We start from the raw sequence: 23,891 nt of genomic DNA, 5'->3' as shown, positions 1-23,891 counted from the left end.
GGAAGGCCATCATGTATCTACATGCTTGTGTGTTTTTGTGTGGCCATTTGTCCTCACCTCACTACTTGAGAACTGGTGCTGGTTTGTTTATGTCCCTCTAACTAGTGTCATTTTAGCAAAAAAAAATGTCACTAAGTGTCAGACTTAAAAATATAAGTCCTAGGGTTGATTTGATTGATTAAACCCTTCAAGGCAGTGCTCCAGCGTGGCCACAGTTCAATAACTGAAGCAAGTGAAAGACAGAAGATAAACAATAGACATCAAAGGCAGTAGAAAGGCAGATAAACTGCCATACGCTTCATGCTCTGGGATCAAATCCCATCAAGATTGACTTCACCTTTCATTGCTTCAAAGTCACTAATTAAATACCAGTTAAATACTGGGGGTGTGTAATCAGCTTTCATTTTCTCTCTTGATTTCTGCTGATGTCCAGATTGTTGTCTTGTGAGTAGTTTTAGAATTCATTATAATCAGCAAAGGCAGTCTACCATGTCCACTCACGAGACACTGGTTAACCTGTGGCTATAATAGAAGTAAGGTGGCGAGCTGGCAGAAACGTTAGCATGCCGGGCGAAATGCGTAGCTGTATTTCGTCTGCTGTTACGTTCTGAGTTCAAATTCCGCCGAGGTCGACTTTGCCTTTCATCCTTTCGGGGTCAATAAATTAAGTACCAGTTACGCACTGGAGTCGATGTAATTGACTTAATTCGTTTGTCTGTCCTTGTTTGTCTCCTCTGTGTTTAGCCCCTTGTGGGTAGTAAAGAAATATATAGTAGAAGACACTTGCTCAAGGTGCCACACAGTGGGACTGAACTTCAAACCGCATGGTTGAGAAGCAATCTTCTTGTCAACACAGCCATACTTGCTGTTAAGTTTGCAAACTGAAAAATGTTTCTGGGTTGAAGGGAAGAATAAGAGGAATCTTGATGTTTGGAGCAAAACCTGGGAAAGGGAAAATTTGTTTTATATTTATTTATGGTAGCACTAATAATATTGGTTTCAAGAATGTGAGTGGAAGGAGGAAAAATTAAGGAAGGAGCAGAGTAATTCAGTACTAATGAAAATGAAATAGGCTGGGGGTGATGCACACCCTGGGTGCAGATAGATTTTCCTGCAACTTATAGTGTGGCTTACAAAGCGTTCCATACCCATGCTTTTTAATTGAATTATTATTTTTTTTTAAGTATCACCATTCTAGGTAATTTATACTCCATTGAAATTAAGAAATCAACTCATAAACAAACGAAGCCCTTGAATCCATCACTGTACACACACACACACACATACACGCACATGCACACAAACAGTTGCATATATATATGTACCCACACATGTCTATGTGCATAGGTATACCATGATCTATACCAGTGCTTTTCAAACTTTTTGCTGGAGCGGAACCCCAAGGAAACATTCCACTGGCTCGGGGAACCCCTGTGCAATAATTTAATAGTCTTATGCACACATATCTGCACAGGAAAATTAAAAATTACTGCCGATTTTAGCAGTTTTGTAACTTCTTGCGGAACCCCTGGACTGTACTGGCGGAACCCTAAGGTTCCACAGAACCCTGGTTGAAAACCACTGATCTATACACATGCAGATGTGAGTCGATTCATAAGTATCACCATTATAGATATTTATACTCTGGTGAAATTAAATCTAGTCCTTCCTCCATTTCACTGACTTTTCATTACCCTGGGTGCATAAGCAAGAGCAGGGTATTGTAATCACCCGTCTTTGTCTGTTTGTCTGTGTGGTTGCTAAAGGGGTAAATAAAAAGTTAAAAGCTAAAAAAAAAAACCTTGCATCTGTTGGGTTTTCCAAGGGTTCAGCTAGTATTAAAGAATACTGAAAACTTCCAAGGGTTCAGCTAGTATTAAAGAATACTGAAAACTTCCAAGGGCCAGCTAGTATTAAAGAATACTGAAAACTTCCAAGGGGCCAGCTAGTATTAAAGAATACTGAAAACTTCCAAGGGGCCAGTTAGTATTAAAGAATACTGAAAACTTCCAAGGGGCCAGCTAGTATTAAAGAATACTGAAAACTTCCAAGGGTTCAGCTAGTATTAAAGAATACTGAAAACTTCCAAGGGGCCAGCTAGTATTAAAGAATACTGAAAACTTCCAAGGGTCCAGCTAGTATTAAAGAATACTGAAAACTTCCAAGGGGCCAGCTAGTATTAAAGAATACTGAAAACTTTCAAGGGTTCAGCTAGTATTATAGAATACTGAAAACTTCCAAGGGTTCAGCTAGTATTAAAGAATACTGAAAACTTCCAAGGGGCCAGCTAGTATTAAAGAATACTGAAAACTTCCAAGGGTTCAGCTAGTATTAAAGAATACTGAAAACTTCCAAGGGACCAGCTAGTATTAAAGAATACTGAAAACTTCCAAGGGGCCAGCTAGTATTAAAGAATACTGAAAACTTCCAAGGGTTCAGCTAGTATTAAAGAATACTGAAAACTTCCAAGGGGCCAGCTAGTATTAAAGAATACTGAAAACTTCCAAGGGTTCAGCTAGTATTAAAGAATACTGAAAACTCCCAAGGGGCCAGCTAGTATTAAAGAATACTGAAAACTTCCAAGGGTTCAGCTAGTATTAAAGAATACTGAAAACTTCCAAGGGGCCAGCTAGTATTAAAGAATACTGAAAACTTCTAAGGATTCAGCTAGTATTAAAGAATACTGAAAACTTCCAAGGGGCCAGCTAGTATTAAAGAATACTGAAGACTTCCAAGGGGCCAGCTAGTATTAAAGAATACTGAAAACTTCCCAAAATTTCTGTTAGAAATGATTAAACTTGCATATTTTATTACAATTGGTCTTTATAACATTGTCCCTTCTCTAATTCCTCTGTGGAAAAGAAAAGCAATCAGTATTCCTTTATGCTTTGTTCTCAATACTATCCCCAACATCTTGGACCCTTGTGGCTAATAAAAGTTGTTGTTGATGATGATGATGATAATGATGATGACGACGATTTTATTATAAGAGAAACAGGAGGAAAACTAGTAAAAATTTACATAGTAAATAGTTTTGTGATTAGCATCTGTCAATATCAACAAAAACAGTTGCTGAAATTCCTGATAAGGAACAGTGTTTTTCATCATTGTAGCAAGATGTAAATCGGATTGCACAGAATAAAACATGTTCGCTTTATGTGTGTAGTGATCTTTATCACTTTTTAACTGTAATGCCTATGAATTTCAAATCAAAATCAATATCGACACAATATCATTTATTGTGTGAGCAGATTGGTCAGCTTTCAAATGGACTTGCAACAATGGCAGATAATTTAAGAACATTCCACAGATCTTTTAATGTACAGCGTCTTCCATCTACATCTTCATTTGTATGAAATCCTCTCTCTCCTTCTCTCTCTCTGTCTCTCTCTCTCTTCTATCAATGTTGAGGGCGTGGGTAAGTTTAGTAGAAATTCTTTCTCTGTATAGTCACAGCGAATGGAGTCAACTATTCAAGTATGTATATCCTGCATAACTACACTTCACTGAATTGGAGTAGATTGTTGAAGAGGAAATGTGACAAACTGTATTATGATCTCAGTGGTTGGGTTTCAAAACTAATACATTTATTAGCCATAAAACATTGCTTGTGGTTGATGCATTGGCAGAAACGAGGGAACGCCAAGCTGAATAAATGTCCAACTGTATTTAAAGATTGGTTTCGACATCCTTAACTTCCCATGCTACCAACATAGGTGTGTGTGATATGTGTATGTGTGTGAGTGTGTGTGTGTGTGTGCGCGTGTGTTTAATATAAGTATGTATGTATTTATAAATATTATGCACATATATATATATATATATTATGTGTGTGTGTGTATATATATATATATATATATATATATATATATTGTGTGTGTGTATATATATATGTATACGCAAATATTGTGTGTGTGTATATATATATAATATATAAATATTAAGTATATATGTATGTATATATGTTGTGTGTATATATATGTATACACAAATATTGTGTGTATATATATAATATATAAATATTAAGTATGTATGTATGTATATATATGTATACACACACACAAATATTGTGTGTGTATATATATATACATACATGTATTTGAGTATATACAGGGTGGAGTGAATAAATTGTTGTCTAAATATGAAAATAACACTGACATCTCATTTTAACAGGTATATTTACCAAAATTACATTAAAATATCTTGAAATAATAAAGAGTATATTTATTTAATAAAATTGCCATTGGCTTCAACCATCGCCCCCAGATGACTTCGGAATCTCCAGCAGTTCTTCAGGACCTGAATAATAATATAATAATAATAATAATAATGATAATAATAATAACAGCAACAACAACATAAAAAAATACCTGAGGAATGAGAACCCAGGTTCGAAATTTCCCCAAGACACCTGGTAAAGGCTGGAGGGTATATCAGCTGAAACGGGTTAACAACAAACAAGATGAGGACAAATATCCATCAAATGTAAAGAATGTAAATAATTCCTCATCTCTTAAATATAGAATTGTAGCTTTGAGATTTCAGTTGTGTGATTGTATATTTCTGGAATGACAGTATCGGGTTGGTGTGAGAGGCAGGATCCTAGCTGGTTTGAACACAAAACAGGTTGAATATTTGGGTTTTATATGGTTGGTTTAAAATGCTAAAATGCTAAAAGGTTAAATAATGATGATGATGATGATGGCATATGTATGTGTGTGTATGTACCCTTGTCCTGATATCATGTGATGGTTGTAAATGAGTGTCACTGTCATACAAGCAGTCTTCTGTTGGCATGGGTTGAATGGTTTGGGGGGATCCAGTGAGCTGCTGGGCTGCATCAGGCTGCGGTGTCTGCATTGACATGGTTTCTACACCTGGATGCCCTTCCTGATGCCAGCCACTTGGCAGTATGTACTAGGTGCCCCCTTTTTGTTTTTCCATGCCACGAGCACTTCGGAAGTTGCCAAGTAACTTGCAAGACAGGAAAAGAAAAAAAGAAAAAAAAAAAAAGGAACAGGAAGAAAGGAAAAGGAAAAGTTCTCACTTCTAAGTGATGGGGAGGGTCTATACTGCAAGGGACAATGGGCGTGTGTGAAATTAAAAATATAAAATGGCAACAATTTATCCATTGCACCCTGTATATCTATATGTGTGTGTGTGTATATATTTATGTATACTCTTTTACTATCTTTTACTTGTTTCAGTCATTTGACTGTGGCCATGCTGGAGCACCGCCTTTAGTCGAGCAAATCAACCCCGGGACGTATTCTTTGTAAGCCCAGTACTTATTCTATCGGTCTCTTTTGCCGAACCGCTAAGTGACGGAGACGTAAACACACCAGCATCGGTTGTCAAGCAATGCTAGGGGGACAAACAGACGCACAAACACACACACACACATACATATATATATATATACATATATACGACAGGCTTCTTTCAGTTTCCGTCTACCAAATCCACTCACAAGGCATTGGTCGGCCCGGGGCTATAGCAGAAGACACTTGCCCAAGATGCCACGCAGTGGGACTGAACCCGGAACCATGTGGTTGGTTAGCAGGCTACTTACCACACAGCCACTCCTGCACCTATATATACATACATAACCTACATGATTGAAATATTCACATTGAAATTAGCAAGCTTAAACACACACACACACACACACACACACAGACGCATACGAACTCAAGCAGGCATGTGTGTGTGCGTGTGTGTGTTTGTGAAACTGACTTAAGAATTCTGACATTGTTCTGTTCCATTAATTCCAAATTCATAAGGAATTAAAGCACTGAAAATGCTTATTCATCTTTGACTGATGACTGATGACTCACTCATTTTGTCCTCAGGATTTATTATCATCTTTCTTTAGCAGAAACAATTTATGGAATTCTTAGCAATTTCTCCTGTTAATTAATATTACTATAACATTAACACCCATTTTTAATGTAGGTTTATACATGCAGGGTGTACCTAACGATTAACATTCATGGAGAAGAATGGAAACATCAAGCCACATTAGTTGTAATTAGTGATGGTTTTGTTTCCACTTCTTTTAGAATTATATGATTTGAGGGGAGGGGGTTAATACAGTCACTCTCTCCTTCCCTCCCTCCCTCCCTCTCTATTTCTCTCCCTTCCCTCTCCTCTCCCCCACTCTCTATCCATTATCAAACGTCACCTTTTCTGTTCTTGAGGCAGATATTTTTTTTATGGACAGATGCCCTTCCTGTTGCCAACCTCTGCTCATAACCAATCCAGGTAAATATTTTGCCATGGCAAGAGATGTTTTTCACATATTGTCCAGACAATGGTAAACACAAAGACACACACACACATGTAGAGAGAGAGGTATGTAGTTTAGGGAAAGTGGCGAGCTGGCAGAATTGTTAGCATGCCGGACGAAATGCTTAGCCGTGTTTCGTCTGCCATTACGTTCTGAGTTCAAATTCCGCTGAGGTCGTCTTTGCCTTTCATCCTTTCGGGGGTCGATTAAATAGGTACCAGTTACGCACTGGGGTCGATATAATCGACTTAATCCACTTGTTTGTCCTCTCTGTGCTTAGCCCCTTGTGGGTAGTAAAGAAATAGGTATTTCGTCTGCTGCTACGTTGTGAGTTCAAATTCCACCGAGGTCGACTTTGCCTTTCAGCCTTTCGGGGTCGATTAAATAAGTACCAGTTACAGTTAAAGCGGAGGAACTACACCACCTCCGTAGCAAAGGGGAGGAAAAAGAAGAAAACAGGGCAGTGCCGATAGTTAATACACTGCCGACATGTTCCGAAGCCCTGTCGGTGGGAATTGTGCCACCGACGGTGGAAGTTGTGGAGGAGGAAATTTTGGTCTTCTTCTGCAGGGGAGAGGCAGTGGGAAAGTTTACTAAAAAGTTTGCCAGGGGAGGAGACTTAACTTACATTAAAGATCCTGGATGGCCTCCGCAGGTAGCTGTGGAGGTCAGCTCAGTCACGGATCTTTTCAAGGTAATAAACTTCTTCCCAGAAAATGTATTCTGCTTCCAATTAAGGCGCCCTGCTCAGGTGCTGGCAGGGTGGAAAATAGTAAAAATTAAGAGGCTGAGTGCCTCATACTGAAAGGCATATGGCCCATTAGAGAAAATGTAAGAGGTCTAGTGTCTCATTTATAAGGACATTGTGTTATTTTTGGTAAGAGGCTTAGTGCCTCATTGTAAGGACCTTGTGTCCAGTGGAACATTAGTAAGAGGTTTATTACCCCAAATTCTATGTTTTGCAAAAGAACAATGTTTTAGAGAAGCAGAGATCGGCAAGCGTCTTCTGCCTTCCCTCATTAATACCATTTTTTTTTTCATCATTCATCTCATTAATGTTATTGTCCAGCCTGCAGCTACTACTTCTATGTAATGCCTTGATGGCAAATTGAATGAAATAAAGTAGCTTGCTTACCAACCACATGGTTCCAGGTTCAATCCCAACTGCATGGCACCTTGGGCAAGTGTCTTCTACTATAGCCTTGGGCCGACCAAAGCCTTGTGAGTGGATTTGGTAAACAGAAACTGAAAGAAGCCCGTCGTATATATATATATGTTTGTCTGTGTTTGTCCCCCCCACCATCACTTGACAACTGATGTTGGTGTTTGCATCCCCCGTAACTTAGCGGTTCAGCAAAAGAGACCAATAGAGTAAGTACTAGGCTTACAAAGAATAAGTCCTGGGGTCAATTTGTTCGACTGAAGGTGGTGCTCCTGCATGGCCACAGTCAAATGAGTGAAACAAATAAAAAGAATAAAAAGCATGGTTGGGCAGTTAAAAGGTTCATTTTGCAACCGTGTGGTTTTGGGTTCAGTCCCACTACATGGCACCATTTGGCATATGCCATAGGCCAATCTGATCAAAGTTTTGTGAGTAGCAGTACTGAGGTTGATTAAAACCTTTGAAAGCAGTGCCCCAGCATGGCCACAGTCAAATGACTGAAACAAGAGCCAAAACAAAATAGTTTCTTACTTTGGATTGAAACCATAAATTGGTTAGAGCAAGAAATGGGTAATAAAATTGTTAATTGAACCAATTTAATTCCGGCTAATTATTTTAATAATCCCAGAGGGGTGAAAATCAAAAGTTGACCTTTGCTGGATTTAAGTCAAATTAGAGACAGAAATGAAGGACTGAAAGGAATTTACATAATTTACATTTGACATCTTGTTTGTTGTTAACACAACGTTTCGGCCGATACATTCTCCAGCCTTCATCAGGTGTCTTGGGGGAAATTTCAAACCTGGGTTCTCATTCCTAAGGTATTTTTTGATGTTATTTCCTCAAAACACCTGATGAAGGCTGGAGGGTATATCAGCCGAAACGTTGTGCTAACAACAAACAAGATGAGGACAAATATCTGTCAAATGTAAATAATGTAAATAATTCCTCATCTCTTAAATATAGAACTGTGAAAGGAATTTAGTTTGCTGTTCTGTGACCTGTGTTATTCCAAAACCATGCATACCTTCCCTTCTTGGGACACAAAACTCTACTTGTGAAGACCTGTTGAGGCAAGTGAGGATCAGAATCGAAATCGATCAATGGAAATTGCAGATGTGTTACCAGTGCCGGTGGCATGTCGAAACTCTACTTGTGAAGACCCGTTGAGGCAAGTGAGGATCAGAATGGAAATCGATCAATGGAAATTGCAGATGTGTTACCAGTGCCGGTGGCATGTAAGAGAACCTTCCGTTTCGCGACCGTTGCCAGCACCGCCCCGTTTCGTGTCCGTTGCCAGCCTCGCCTGGCCCTCGTGCCGGTGGCACATAAAAAGCACCATCCGTTCGTGGCCGTTTGCCAGCTCTGTCTGGCACCTGTGCGGGTGGCACGTAAAAAGCACCCACTACACTCACGGAGTGGTTGGCGTTAGGAAGGGCATCCAGCCGTAGAAACCTTACCAGATTTGACTGGGGCTGATGAAGCCTTCTGGCTCCACAGACCCCAGTAGAACCGTCCAACCCATGCTAGCATGGAAAACGGACGCTAAACAATGATGATGATGATGATGGTGATCACAGCAGCAAGTTATGTCGGAAACCATTTTAGTATTTCTTCTGTTGAATTTTAGATAAAAACTTAAATTTAGCTCTGCTGTCTTTTATCTATTGATTGTTTCAGTCATTGGACTGTGGCCATGCTGGGGCCTAAAGGATTTTAGTAGGAGCAAATTTTTTCAAAGTTTGGTACTCATTCCATCAGTGTCTTTTACTGAACTACTAAGTTACAGGGATGTAAACAAACCAACACCAGATATCAAACAATGGGGTGGGGGGAACACAGAAGCACACATGTAAAAAGCACCTGTACTGGTGCCACGTTGAAAGCATGTTTGCCAATGCCACATAAGAAAACACATACAAAGCATCCAGTATACTCTGCAAAAAGTGGTTGGCATTAGGAAGAGCATCCAGCCGTAGAAACCATGCCAAAACAAAGGCTGATGGAGTTTGGCCAGCTCCTGTCAAACCGTCCAACCCATGATGATGATATGCATGTATGTGGCAGACTTCCACAGAGTTTCTGTCCATCAGATTCACTTGCAAGGTATTCGGTTGGCTTAAGATGGCGAGCTGGCAGAATTGTTAGCACGCCGGGCGAAATGCGTAGCTGTATTTCGTCTGCCGCTACGTTCTGAGTTCAAATTCCGCCGAGGTCGGCTTTGCCTTTCATCCTTTCGGGGTCGATAAATTAAGTACCAGTTACGCACTGGGGTCGATATTATCAACTTAATCCATTTGTCTGTCCTTGTTTGTTCTCTGTGTTTAGCCCCTTGTGCGTAGTAAAGAAATAGGTAATTCGTCTGCCATCACGTTCTGAGTTCAAATTCCGCCGAGGTCGGCTTTGCCTTTCATCCTTTCGGGGTCGATAAATAAGTACCAGTTACGCACTGGGGTCGATATTATCACTTAATCCTTTGTCTGTCCTTGTTTGTTCTCTGTGTTTAGCCCCTTGTGCGTAGTAAAGAATAGGTAATTCGTCTGCCATCACGTTCTGAGTTCAATTCCGCCGAGGTCGGCTTTGCCTTTCATCCTTTCGGGGTCGATAAATTAAGTACCAGTACGCACTGGGGTCGATATTATCAACTTAATCCATTTGTCTGTCCTTGTTTGTTCTCTGTGTTTAGCCCCTTGTGCGTAGTAAAGAAATAGGTAATTCGTCTGCCATCACGTTCTGAGTTCAAATTCCGCCGAGGTCGGCTTTGCCTTTCATCCTTCGGGGTCGATAAATTAAGTACCGTTACGCACTGGGGTCGATATTATCACTTAATCCATTTGTCTGTCCTTGTTTGTTCTCTGTGTTTAGCCCCTTGTGCGTAGTAAAGAAATAGGTAATTCGTCTGCCATCACGTTCTGAGTTCAAATTCCGCCGAGGTCGGCTTTGCCTTTCATCCTTTCGGGGTCGATAAATTAAGTACCAGTTACGCACTGGGGTCGATATTATCAACTTAATCCATTTGTCTGTCCTTGTTTGTTCTCTGTGTTTAGCCCCTTGTGCGTAGTAAAGAAATAGGTAATTCGTCTGCCATCACGTTCTGAGTTCAAATTCCGCCGAGGTCGGCTTTGCCTTTCATCCTTTCGGGGTCGATAAATTAAGTACCAGTTACGCACTGGGGTCGATATTATCAACTTAATCCATTTGTCTGTCCTTGTTTGTTCTCTGTGTTTAGCCCCTTGTGCGTAGTAAAGAAATAGGTAATTCGTCTGCCATCACGTTCTGAGTTCAAATTCCGCCGAGGTCGACTTTGCCTTTCATCCTTTCGGGGTCGATAAATTAAGTACCAGTTACGCACTGGGGTGGATGTAATTGACTAAATCCATTTGTCTGTCCTTGTTTGTCCTCTCTGTGTTTAGCCCCTTGTGGGTAGTAGAGAAATAGGTATTCGGTTGGCTTAGAGCTATAACGGAAGATACTTGGAATGGCACTGAAGTGAAATCCATTTCGTTGCAAAGTAATCTTCTTAACCACACATTCATACCTTGGTACCATATTTTTATGCAATATATGCATATTTTAGTAAATTAGGGGAAAAATTTTGTAATCAACTATGTGTTTTGATATGAAATAAGATAAGCAACTTTTTACATAGGTTGGTGCTTGGAGTATAATTTTTAAAATTCTTCCATAAAATTAAAATAGCAACTTTCCAATTTGAATATGAATAGCTTAATCAAGCTGGTTTTGTATCTTGGAAGCCGGGTCTGTCGCAAGTTGGTTGTTAACAGTAAGAGCAGCCATTGACAGGTGAATGATCAGTATTTCCATTTTTACTGGAATCTTCACCTGGTCTATTATCGTTAACATCATCTCATCTATACAGCTATCTATCTTTCTCTTTTACCCTCCCTCTCTCTATCTACTTCTCTGTATCTCTCTCTCTCTCTCTCTCTTTCTATGTATTTATCCTTATAGCTACCTATCTCTTTCTCCTCTCTCTCTCTATATATATAGCTGTCTATCTATCTCTTTCTCCTCTCTCTCTCTATATATATAGCTATCTACCTATCTCTTTCTCCTCTCTCTATATATAGCTATCTATCTATCTCTTTCTCCTCTCTCTCTCTCTATATATATAGCTGTCTATCTATCTCTTTCTCCTCTCTCTCTCTATATATAGCTATCTACCTATCTCTTTCTCCTTCTCTCTCTATATATAGCTATCTACCTATCTCTTTCTCCTCTTTCTCTCTATATATAGCTATCTACCTATCTCTTTCTCCTCTTTCTCTCTATATAGCTATCTATCTATCTCTTTCTCCTTCTCTCTATATATATAGCTGTCTATCTATCTCTTTCTCCTCTCTCTCTCTATATATAGCTATCTACCTATCTCTTTCTCCTCTCTCTCTCTATATATAGCTATCTACCTATCTCTTTCTCCTCTCTCTCTCTCTATATAGCTATCTACCTATCTCTTTCTCCTCTCTCTCTCTATATATATAGCTATCTACCTATCTCTTTCTCCTTCTCTCTATATATATAGCTGTCTATCTATCTCTTTCTCCTCTCTCTCTCTATATATAGCTATCTACCTATCTCTTTCTCCTCTCTCTCTCTATATATAGCTATCTACCTATCTCTTTCTCCTCTTTCTCTCTATATAGCTATCTATCTATCTCTTTCTCCTTCTCTCTCTATATATAGCTGTCTATCTATCTCTTTCTCCCTCCCTCTCTCTCTCTCTCCCCCTCTATAACATTTACTCTACAACCCCCACCCCACCCCACTTCTCCCATAATCATTGTCCTTCGATGACAGTTATTGATCATTTCAAATTCTTTACCTTAATTAGTGACAGGGTGTGTGGCAGGTATGGGATGGTGGGGGGAGGGCAGCATATAGGCAATAAAAAGAGAGGTGGTCCACATGAGCATTGCAGTTATGAGGGCAGGTAAGAGTTAGACAAAGTATTTATTCCCTCTAGAAATGTCCATTGGATGTGAGACTGGATTATAAAAACTCACACAGCTTAATATTAAATTCACTTCAGGTTTTTTATTTTTACCTTTGTTTTCATTTCTTTTTTCTTTTCTTCTTCTTTTTCATTGTTCATTTCATACCATTTTTGGCCTGGTTGTGTGGTCAAGAAACTTTCTTCCCAACCACGTGGGCAAGTGTTTGTTGACTTTGAAAAATCTTTCAATAGCTTTCACCGACCGACATACATACACTTGCGTCGGAAATTAATTAGCACTTCTCAAATTTCTACATTTTCTTACCTTTTCTTAATTTAATTAACTTATTATCAGAAACGAACTCGTTTTTAATCAAAAATTTATTAAAACATATCCCAGCACACCACATAATTGTTATTAATTGTGAAATTTAGTCAATATCTTGTTGCTCCTCCTTTGGCAGCAATGACAGCTGCTACGCGGGTCGGCATGCTGTCTATGAGTGCCTGCAGGTACTGTGCAGGGATGGCCCCTCATGCAGCAAGAAGTGCCCCAAACAGCTCGTGTTGGTTCCTGTATTGCTGCACATTCAAATCCCTACCCAATCGACTCCAGAGGTTCTCAATAGGGTTCAGGTCAGGTGACTGGCCAGCACGTACTCCTCGCCACCAAACAGGTATCCCATACTATCTCAACGTACTTTGCTGCGTTGATGTTGCCTTCAACGGCATAGAGCCGCCCAACACCACTGTAGCTGAACCATCAGACCATCAGACCACCCCCACCATGCTTCATGGTGAGCAAATCAAGGGTGCTAATTAATTTCTGACGGTAGTGTACATACATGCATACACATACATACATACACACACACACACACAAACACATGCACACATATTAATTACTGGTGAAGGCTGGTTTATAGGGTTACCCTGGGTTTCTCGCCATAGAGGGTATCTTTATGGCGAGAACCTCAGGGTAACCCTATAAACCAGCCTTCACCAGTAATAAATATAGACTGCTCTACTTCTTACAGTGTTCAATGAGAGTCCTTGAGAATGGAATTGGTAGATAAGCACATCATGTGTGTGTGTGTGTGTGTGTTTCTCCTTGTCTTGGCCTGGCTTGGTGGTTGTAAATGGACTTCACCATCATACAAGCATTTCATCCCACTTTTGATCTTCCATGAAAACATGTCCAGCCATAGAGAAATATTTCCTTATTTAGAAACAGGCAAGGATCGGTGACAAGCAGAGCATCCAGTTGGACCGGAGCAACATGAAATGAAGTGTTTTGCTCAAGAACACAATGTACTGCTTGGTAAAGGAATTGAACTCATGGTCATTAGATTGTGAGTGCAATACCCTAACCACAAGGGCATACGCCTTCATATATATTTTTTTTGTGTGTGTGTGTGTGTGTATATATATATATATATATATATATAGACACAGGTGTGGGTGTGCAGTAAGAAGCTTACTTCCCAACCACATGGTTCTGGGTTCAGTCCCACTGCATGGCACATTGGGCAAGTGTTTTCTTCTATAACATCGGGCCGACCAAAGATCAAAGCCTTGTGAGTGGATTTGGTAGATGGAAACTGAAAGAAGCTCATCGTATATATATATATATGTAAATATGTATGTGTATATTTGTGGGTGTGTATCTGTGTTTGTCCCCCCCCCCTACCATCGCTTGACGAATGATGCTGGTGCATTTACATCCCCGTAACCTAGTGCTTCAGCAAAAGAGACTGATAGAATAAGTACTAGGCTTAAAAGAATAAGTCCTGGGGTTGACTTGTTCGACTGAAGGCACTGCTCCAGCATGACCTCAATCAAATGACTGAAACAAGTAAAGGAATATATATATTGTTTTTTTTTGTTTTTTTATAAAAACATAAATTCGGAGAAGCTGCACTCTGTAAGAAGTAGAGCAGTCTATATTTATTACTGGTGAAGGCTGGTTTATAGGGTTACCCTGAGGTTCTCGCCATAAAGATACCCTCTATGGCGAGAAACCCGGGGTAACCCTATAAAGCAGCCTTCACCAGTAATTAATATGTATGTATGTATGTATGTGTGTGTGTATGTATGTATGCGTGTATGTATGTGTGTGTGTGTTGGGGGGTGTATGTATGTGTGTTGGGGGGTGTATGTATGTGTGTATTGGGAGTGTATGTATGTGTGTGTGTATGTATGTGTATGCGTGTGTATGTATGTATGTGTATGTGTTGGGGGGTGTATGTATGTGTGTGTATGTATGTATGTATGTGTGTGTGTGTGTATATATGTGTATGTATGTATGTGTATGTATGTGTGTGTGTGTGTTGGGGGGTGTATGTATGTGTGTATTGGGAGTGTATGTATGTGTGTGTGTGTTGGGGTGTGTATGTATGTGTGTGTGTGTATGTATGTATGTATGTGTGTATGTGTATGTATGTGTGTGTGTGTATGTATGTGTATGTATGTGTGTGTGTGTTGGGGGGTGTATGTATGTGTGTATTGGGAGTGTATGTATGTGTGTGTGTGTCGGGGTGTGTATGTATGTGTATGTGTTGGGGGTGTATGTATGTGTATGTGTGTGTATGTATGTATGTATGTGTGTGTGTGTTGGGATGTGTGTGTGTGTATGTGTTGGGGGTGTATGTATGTGTATGTATGTATGTATGTGTGTGTTGGGGGTGTATATATGTGTATGTGTGTGTATGTATGTGTTGGGGGGTGTATGTATGTATGTGTGTGTATGCATGTATGTATGTATGTTGGTCGGTGAAAGCTATTGAAAGATTTTTCAAAGTCAACAAACAGTATGCACAAAGATGAGTGCCATTCATGGGATTGTTTGAGTATTTGGTAAAAGAAGATATGGCCGACCAAAGGAAAAGTGGTGGAGAACAATGACAAAAGATCTTAAACGCTGAGGGTTAACAATGGAATAAGCTGTCAAGGATGCTTCAAGTGTTAGCAGGTGGAATGATCTTGCTGCCGTCTCAAGTGCCACAAAGCACAATGAGAGCCAAATGAATAAATGAATATATTTATGTTTGTGTACGATTAATTGTAGTTTTTAGTTTGATTTAGGAAAAAAATTCTGTGATAAATGATAAATGTTAAAAACGAAGTGGAGTTTAATAAAGAGGTGGGGGTGAAAGTTGAAACTACAAAAGAAAGAGCAATCAAAGATGAATAAAAATTCTGAGGGAAAAGAATAAATAAATAAATTATTAGTAAAGATTGTTTGCCAACATAACATGGCAGTCCTGGTTTAGGACGAATGTTGCTGTAATTTAGCCCCGGGAGACATCATCTCCAGCTGGTTATACGACATGATCTGTGTCCTTATATTTCCGAACAAGGGAATCTAGCACCCCAACTCAGCTCAAAACAATATCTGTGTATTGCAGTTTCTGGGTTATTTCCCTTCATCAGCACAGAATAATTGTTCGGCTAGAGGTGGTGCTGTTAAATTCCTGTTCGAAATATATAGTTTTCAAAGTGACAACTGATTGGGTCAGATATGGCTGGGTTGGCACCTGTACCAGTGGCACGTAAAAAACACTATTCAAGCATGGTCATTGCCAGTGCCACCTGACTGGCTCCCATGCTAGTGGCACATAAGAAGCACCATTTGAGTATGGTTGTTGCCAGTGCCACCTGACTGGCTCCCATGCCGATGGCACGTAAAAAGCACCATTTGAGTGTGGTCGATTCCAGTGATGCTTGACTAGCCCTCATACTGGTGGCACATAAAAAGCACCCACTACTCTCGAAGTGGTTGACATTAAAAGGGCATCCAGCTGTAGAAACCTTGCCAGATCAGATTGGAACCTGGTGCAGCCTCCTTGCTTGCCAGACCTCAGTCAAACCATCCAACCCATGCCAGCATGGAAAGCGGACATTAAATGATGATGATGTGGAATTAGATTCCAAACACCAGTTTAATAATGGCTTCAAATTTTAGCACTAGGCCAGCAATTTCGGGGGTGGGGGGGAGTCAGTTACATTGACTTCAGTGTTCAGCGGGTACTTATTTTATTGGCCCAGAAAGGATGCATGGCAAAGTTGTCCCTGATTGAACTCAATGTTAAGCATGCTAGTCATTCGGCCTTATACACTAGTTTACTAATGACAAAATCTTTTTTTACAAAATCTTTCCAAATTCTTGGTTATTTTTGAGAATTCTTTGAAATCCATAATGTATTTCATCAGAGATTTGGTCATGAATGGATTAAATTTCAGCTAAGTAGATATACTTAAAAGCTACTTAGAGCTATTAAAAGCAATTAAGTTAACATTTCAATTAATACAAAGAGTTGTGAAGTGGTGGTAATGAAACATACAATGAGAGGATGTTGTTGTTGTTGTTGTTGTTGTTGTTAGTGTTCACACCAGGTCAATCCTGGGCAGAGGCAAGTTTGGGGCAAGTGAGAAGTTTATTTTAAACATGATCCTGGTTCAGTCCAGCTGTGTGGTACCTGGGGGCCAGTCTCTTCCACTATGGTCATCAGTTGACTTGTACTTAGTGGTTGGAATTGGTGAGATAGGAACTGTACAAAAACCATCATACACACACACACACACACACACACACACACACACACACACACAGCTATCTAACTGACTGATTGGCTCCCATGCTGGTGGCACTTAAAAAGCACCATTTATGCATGGTCTATGCCAGTGTTGCCTGACTGGCCCCTGTGTTGGTGGCACTTAAAAAGCACCATTTATGCATGGTCTATGCCAGTGTTGCCTGACTGGCCCCTGTGCTGGTGGCACTTAAAAAGCACCCACTACACTTTCTGAGTGGTTGGCGTTAGGAAGGGCATCCAGCTGTAGAAACTTTGCCAGATCGGATTGGAGCCTGGTGCAGCCTCCTGGCTTGCCGGACCTCAGTCAAACCGTCCAATCCATGCCAGCACGGAAGGTAGACTTTAAACGACGATGATGATGAGTGGTTTCCAAGCAGGGTCCAGTTGGCCTTTGGGGGTCTGCATAAGATTTTGCTGTTAAAATTAGGAAATACTTTTACAATACAGAAAATATTCAACAGTTTTATTTTTAATACAATTCCCAATAATAATTGATTATAAAAATATTATGGGACCTCTTTAAGCATTGAATGGCTACAGGGGTCCAGCAGAGTAGAATAGCAATCAAAGGGGATCATAGGTGAGGGGGGGGGGAGAATATTTTTTTAATCTTTTACTTGTTTCAGTCATTAGACTGCGGCCATGCTGAAGCACTGCCTTGAAGAATCTTTTAGTGGAATGAATCTTCTTCATTCCTTCTCTATTTTTAAGTTTAGTACTGATTCTATTGGTCTCTTTGCCAAACTGCTACGTTAAGGGGACATAAATGCACCAACACCGGTTGCCAAGTGTTAGTGGGACACACACACACATACACAAACTTGGGTACCAAACCATTAATCCAGTGATTGTTAATTAACAAAGTCAACATTTTCATTAACGATTACCTTTTAAGTTAACTTTGGAAATCATTATCAGACTAATTAACTTCCATTACATTTAACTTCCGTTAACTCAAGCCAACTTGAGTTAACTTTTGTTGGTTTCAATTCAATTGAAGTTAACGGATTTTACAGTTTTGGCACTTTTTAAATGTGTTTTTAGGTGGACTTAGAACAAAAAATGAGTTTTTTTTCTATAATAAAAATTAACGTTAATGGTTTACCGATAACTTCAATTACATTAGCAATTAACTGATTAACAGTTATTGAAGTTAACTTTTTGGTTAACAGAATAAAAAGTCAGCAAATAGCCAAGCTGGCCCTGAAAAGAATTTCAGCCTTTTGTGGGGTCATTTTGTTTATGGTGTTATTCATGAAACTAGAAAGGTTTCCATCCAAGTCTTTCAATTGTTTGGTTCCTGTTAAGCCTTGACTGAGCCGACCTATCACTTGATATGTTCTTCCTTTCTTCAAAGCATGTCTTTCACCTGTTTCAGTCAGTAGACTGCGGCCATGCTGGGGCACCACCTTGGAGAGTTCTTAGTCTGATGAATTGACCCCGGGACTTGTCCTAGCAATCTCTTTGGCTGAACTGCTAAGTGACAGGGACATAATCAAACCAACACGGGTTGTCAAGCAGTGGTGGGGAGACCAAACACAGACACAAAGACACACTCACACACATGTATGTATATGACAGGCTTCTTTTCAGTTTCCATCTACAAAATCCACTCACAAGACTTTGGTTGATCTGAGGCTATAGAAGACACTTGCCCAAGGTGCCACGCAATGGGACTGAACCCGGAACCATGTGGTTGAGAAGCAAACTTCTTACCGCACAGACACGCCTACATATAGAGTAAGATTTTAGATGAATTTGACTGCTATTTCTAGCAAACTGAGAAACTGGTATTGACCCTTCACTCTTTAGCTAGTTGGTTTCATTGATATGTGAAAGCCATTGTCTTTATGCAATTGAAAGAAATTAGGTCGTTGTACTGGATTACATGTTGGAGGTTTGTTAGTTTCTATAGAAGCAGTCACACTGACGTTGGTGGGTGACAGGGTGACGGAGACATTTAATTCTCACTGACCCTGTTTGCTGAGTCTTATAACTTATTGCAATCAGAGAATCACTTACTCTTTTACTCTTTTACTTGTTTCAGTCATTTTACTGCGGCCATGCTGGAGCACCACCTTTAGTACTTATTCTATCGGTCTCTTTTTGCCGAACCGCTAAGTGACAGGGACGTAAACACACCAGCATCGGTTGTCAAGCAATGCTAGGGAGACAAACACAGACACACAAACACACACACATATACATATATATACATATATACGACAGGCTTCTTTCAGTTTCCGTCTACCAAATCCACTCACAAGGCATTGGTCGGCCCAGGGCTATAGCAGAAGACACTTGCCCAAGGTGCCACGCAGTGGGACTGAACCCGCAACCGTGTGGTTGGTTAGCAAGCTACTTACCACACAGCCACTCCTGCGCCTTCTGAAAAAAAAAAAATTTGCTTTTTCCTTGTTGTGTATTTAGCTCCATCTGTTGCCACACCGCATGAACAAGAAAGAGTTTAACCCTTTCATTACCAACCCGGCTGAAACCGGCTCTGGCTCTGTTGTACAAATGTCTTGTTTTCATAAGTTTTGAATTAAAATCTTCCACCAAGCCTTAGTCACAATTTATGTTGCAAACACTAGCTTAATGATAACTAAGTTATTTTACTAAATTCTTTGTTATATTTAAAGTAATTGAAAGAAATACAGAGCATCTCAACAGAAATACAGTAACGAAAGGGTTAACATAGTATTCCATTCTAATGGAAAATGTAATTTCACAGTATTGCTGATAGTGTTGGTCGGATTTTCTTTTAGAACCTGAGTTTGTATCTATCCCAAGTCAATGCAGGAGCTTTTACGTCAGTCACTCAACCTGCAAGTAATAGTAGCCAGATCTCCTTCAAATCGTACATTCGCATCATCATCGTCATCATCGCTATCATCATCATCACTATTATCATCATCATCATCATCGTTTAACGTCTGCTTTCCATGCTAGCATGGGTTGGACGGTTCGACCGGGGATCTGGGAAGCCAGAAGGCTGCACCAGGCTCCAGTCTTATCTGGCAATGTTTCTACAGCTGGATGCCCTTCCTAACGCCATCCACTCCGTGAGTGTAGTGGGTGCTTTTTATGTGCCACCGACACAGGTGCCAGATGAGGCTGGCGAACGGCCACGCTCAGATGGTGTTTTTTACATGCCACCGGCACAGAGTCCAGGCGAGGCTGGCACGGCCACGATCGGATGGTGTTTGTTACATGCCACCAGCACAGAGGCCAGTCGATACGGCACTGGCTACGGCCACATTCGGATGGTTTTCTTATGTGCCACCGGCATTGGTACCACAAAACTACAAATTCCATTGATGTTGATCGATTTTGATTTGATTCTTTGATCATCATTATTGTTAACATCCACTTTTCCCTGCTTGATTGGGTCAGACAGAATTTGTTGAGGTAAATCTCTCCTATGGCTGGATGCCCTTCCTGTCACCAACCCTCAACTGTTTCCAAACAAAGTAATATTTCCTCATGGCTAGGCATGCTTTGCACAAAAGACTGGAAACAATCCCTCTTGTATGACAAGGCTGCTCATTTACAACCATTATATGATATCAAGACAAGGGTACACACAAAAACATACACACACATACATACATATAGAGTGGGCTTCTTTCAGTTTCTGTTTTCTAAATCCATTCATAAGGCTTTGTTCAGCTTGGGGGGTGGGGCTGTTGTAGAAAAACACTGGAACTAAAACCAGATAGTTGGGAAGTCAGTTTCTCAACCTCACAGCCTTACCTGTGCAGGAGACATTTAGGATAATACACACCTGGATACCTTAAAGAGAAAAAAAATATAGGATGATTACCATTTGGATAGGTCCTTTTAATCAAGGTTTACCTTCCTGAGGCTAAACTACAGAGTTAAGTGATCTATTATTAACCCTTTTGTTACAACCCGGCTGAAACCACTTCTGGCTGTGTAGTACAAATGTCTTATTTCTATAAGTTTTGAATTAAAATCTTCCACCAAACCTTAGTCACAATTTATGTTCCTAATACTAGCTGAATGATAACTAAATTATTCTACTAAATTCTTTGTTATATTTAAAATTAATTGAAAGAAACACAGAGCATCTCAACAGAAGTATGGTAACAAAAGGGTTAACAAATGATTAATTTAACCCTTTTGATACCATCCTGGATGAAACCTGCTCTGGCTCTGAGTACAAATGTCTTGTTTTCATAAGTTTTGATTTAAAATCTTCCACCAAACTTTAGTCACAATTTATGTTCCTAACAATACCTGAATGATAACTAAGTTATTTTACTAAATTCTTTGTTATATTTAAAATTAATTGAAAGAAACACAGCACAGGAATATGGTAACAAAAGGGTTAATCTGTTCTTGTTGAGCCTTTTTTTTTCTTCTTTAAATTGTATTTGCTGTCAATTATTTTCATTCTTTGGGAGTATTTCTGATGCTCCAAAAGACTGCTCTTCTGTGATACTGATCACAAAGAGAGCTGCAAGGCTTCACTTTTGTGGAAGCAACGGTAGTCAATTGAATCAGCTCAATATTTCCCTGAGTTGTAAACTTGCTGTATCCAGGAATTTTGTTTATTTCTTGACCATTTCTGTGAACTCATCACCTTCCACTATGGTTTATGCATCATCATCATCATCATGAAACCTGTTAAAACAAATCTTCACTATGGAATGAAATTGAAGATGTTAATCTTTTATATATGTAGCATTTATATTACAACAGTATTGGCCAGATCATCAGATTCTGTTAAACACCACTAGTCACGATGTCCAATTGTCTTGATTGCTCCATTCTTTTCTACCTTGACTCAAATTGCTTGACTAAACCATCTTCCCATTGTTGTGGAAGGCTTTCCTAGTGGCCTTTTTATAATACCTTGGATGCCACTCAACAATTGCACAAGTCCACCTGTTGTCTATGAACCTTGTGACATGTCCAGCCCAGCAGAGCTTACACAACATTTATATTATTTGTATGACAATTGACAAATAAATACTTTAAATTCAAGTATGGTGTGTGTGTGTGTGTGTGTGTGTGTGTGTGTGTGTGTGTGTGTGTGTGTGTGTGTGTGCATGCACCTATTCCTGACATTTTTCAACAGACTTAAATGAGAACACAACTTTAGATTGCTAGTTTTCATCCTGGAGAATGACTTCATCCTAACAACACACTCATTCCCTCATCAGGGCCAATCAGACACCGGTGTCTTGGCATGATTTCACATTCTCAGAGATAGACAAAAAATTTGTATTATTGAATGAAGGAGTGATCTCAGGTGGGCTGTTTTCAGGAGGGGTAAGTTTGGTTCTAGACACCAATTTAATATACTATTGCAGAAGGACCCTCTATGTGGTCACTACACTTGTTAAAAGCAGTAACCAAATCTCTCTCCTCAAATTGCATCCTGTCATCTTAAGTAAGTAAAGGACATTTTAGGCAATGTAGCCTTACTTATACCTAAAAAGACAAGTTGGTCACAAGTTGATTGTCTTTGATCGTAGGTCAGCTTCAGTAAGACTGTCCTTGGGTTAAACAGCAACAACCTATAAATTGTTTGTTTTTATTTAATATCTTCAAATACTTGTTTTCAAAATTAATTAAAACAGTTTCATCATCATCATCATCATTTAACGTCCGCTTTCCCTGCTAGTATGGGTTGGACGATTTTGACTGAGGGCTGGCGAGCCAGATGGCTGCACCAGGCTCCAATCTTGATCTGGCAGAGTTTCTACAGCTGGATGCCCTTCCTAATGCCAACCACTCCAAGAGTGTAGTTTATTTCATTAAAAGTATGTTTACAAAGGAGTTGAATTTAAATTTTAAAATAATGCCATAAAATGGCGACTACTTTGTATTATATAACCAGTGATGCTTCAGGTCAGTTCGTTAATAAATTGTATTCGTTTCAAACGAGTGTTTTCTTTTTTTTTTCTCATGATGTTTCTATCATGTTTTTCATGCATTTCTAATATCCTACTCTCTCTCTTTCTCTTTGTAGATATAAGTACATTACATTTTTACGTCATCCGGTCCATCGATACCTGAGTGAGTGGCGGCATGTATTTCGTGGTGCTACTTGGAAGTCAACCAATTACCGTTGCAATGGTAACGATGCCACTCTTGAAGAAGTACCCTTTTGTTATAAGGGCAGTAACTGGCGCAACGTCTCGTTGGACTCTTTCCTGGAATGCCCAAGTAATATGGCCGTCAACAGACAAGTCCGAATGCTTGCCAATTTGAGCAAAGTGAATTGTTATAATCGTACTGAGATGAGTGAGAAAGAAAGAAATGATATTATGTTGGAAAGCGCCAAAGAAAATCTATTAAATATGGCTTTCTTTGGAATGACAGAATTTCAGTTACAATCTCAGAAGTTATTTGAAAGTACGTTCCACTTAAATTTTCATGAAGATTTTGAACAATATAATTACACACGTAGCAACAGAGTGAATCTCACATGGGACCAACTTGTTCAAATTACCACACTCAACAAAATAGATATGATATTTTATGATTTTGCAAAAAATTTATTCTTTCGGCGTTTAGAATACTTGGATAAGATGAATTCCAGGAAGTCTAAACGTAACAGGACAGGGAACAATAAAGAGGGTTAGCTGATGACCACCCATCAAACTGAAAAAATTTCCGGCCAAAAATCAAAATAAATCAGAAAGATAATAATAATAATAATAATAATAAAAAAAACTCAAACAGAAATACATTGAATCAAACATTTAATCAATCGAACATATTTTGTGTTTTTTTTTTTGTTCTTTTATCTTTTATAACAACAGAGTATATGTATGAATAAATATGGTGTGTGCATGTGTGTGTGTGTGCATTTATATGTATGTGTGTGCATTTATATATATATCTATATATATA

At 39.5% G+C, this 23,891-nt stretch overlaps 1 protein-coding gene across 1 annotated transcript in view; it reads left to right on the top strand.

Annotated features, from left to right (window-relative positions):
- The window catches only part of LOC115214331 (heparan-sulfate 6-O-sulfotransferase 3-B-like), a 55,594-nt gene extending 31,926 nt beyond the window's left edge, over nt 1-23,668 (top strand). Inside the window, exon 2 of the mRNA XM_029783514.2 lies at nt 23,005-23,668. Within this exon, the coding sequence (XP_029639374.1) occupies nt 23,005-23,620 (616 nt within the window). The 3' untranslated portion in view covers nt 23,621-23,668. The remainder of the gene's footprint in view (nt 1-23,004) is intronic.
- Nucleotides 23,669-23,891: the final 223 nt, after the last annotated feature.

The sequence above is a fragment of the Octopus sinensis genome, linkage group LG7, assembly GCF_006345805.1.
Source record: "Octopus sinensis linkage group LG7, ASM634580v1, whole genome shotgun sequence".
Lineage (NCBI taxonomy): Eukaryota > Metazoa > Mollusca > Cephalopoda > Octopoda > Octopodidae > Octopus > Octopus sinensis.
Note: the sequence above shows the minus strand (reverse complement) of the source record. Positions and strands in the feature narration are given on the sequence as shown.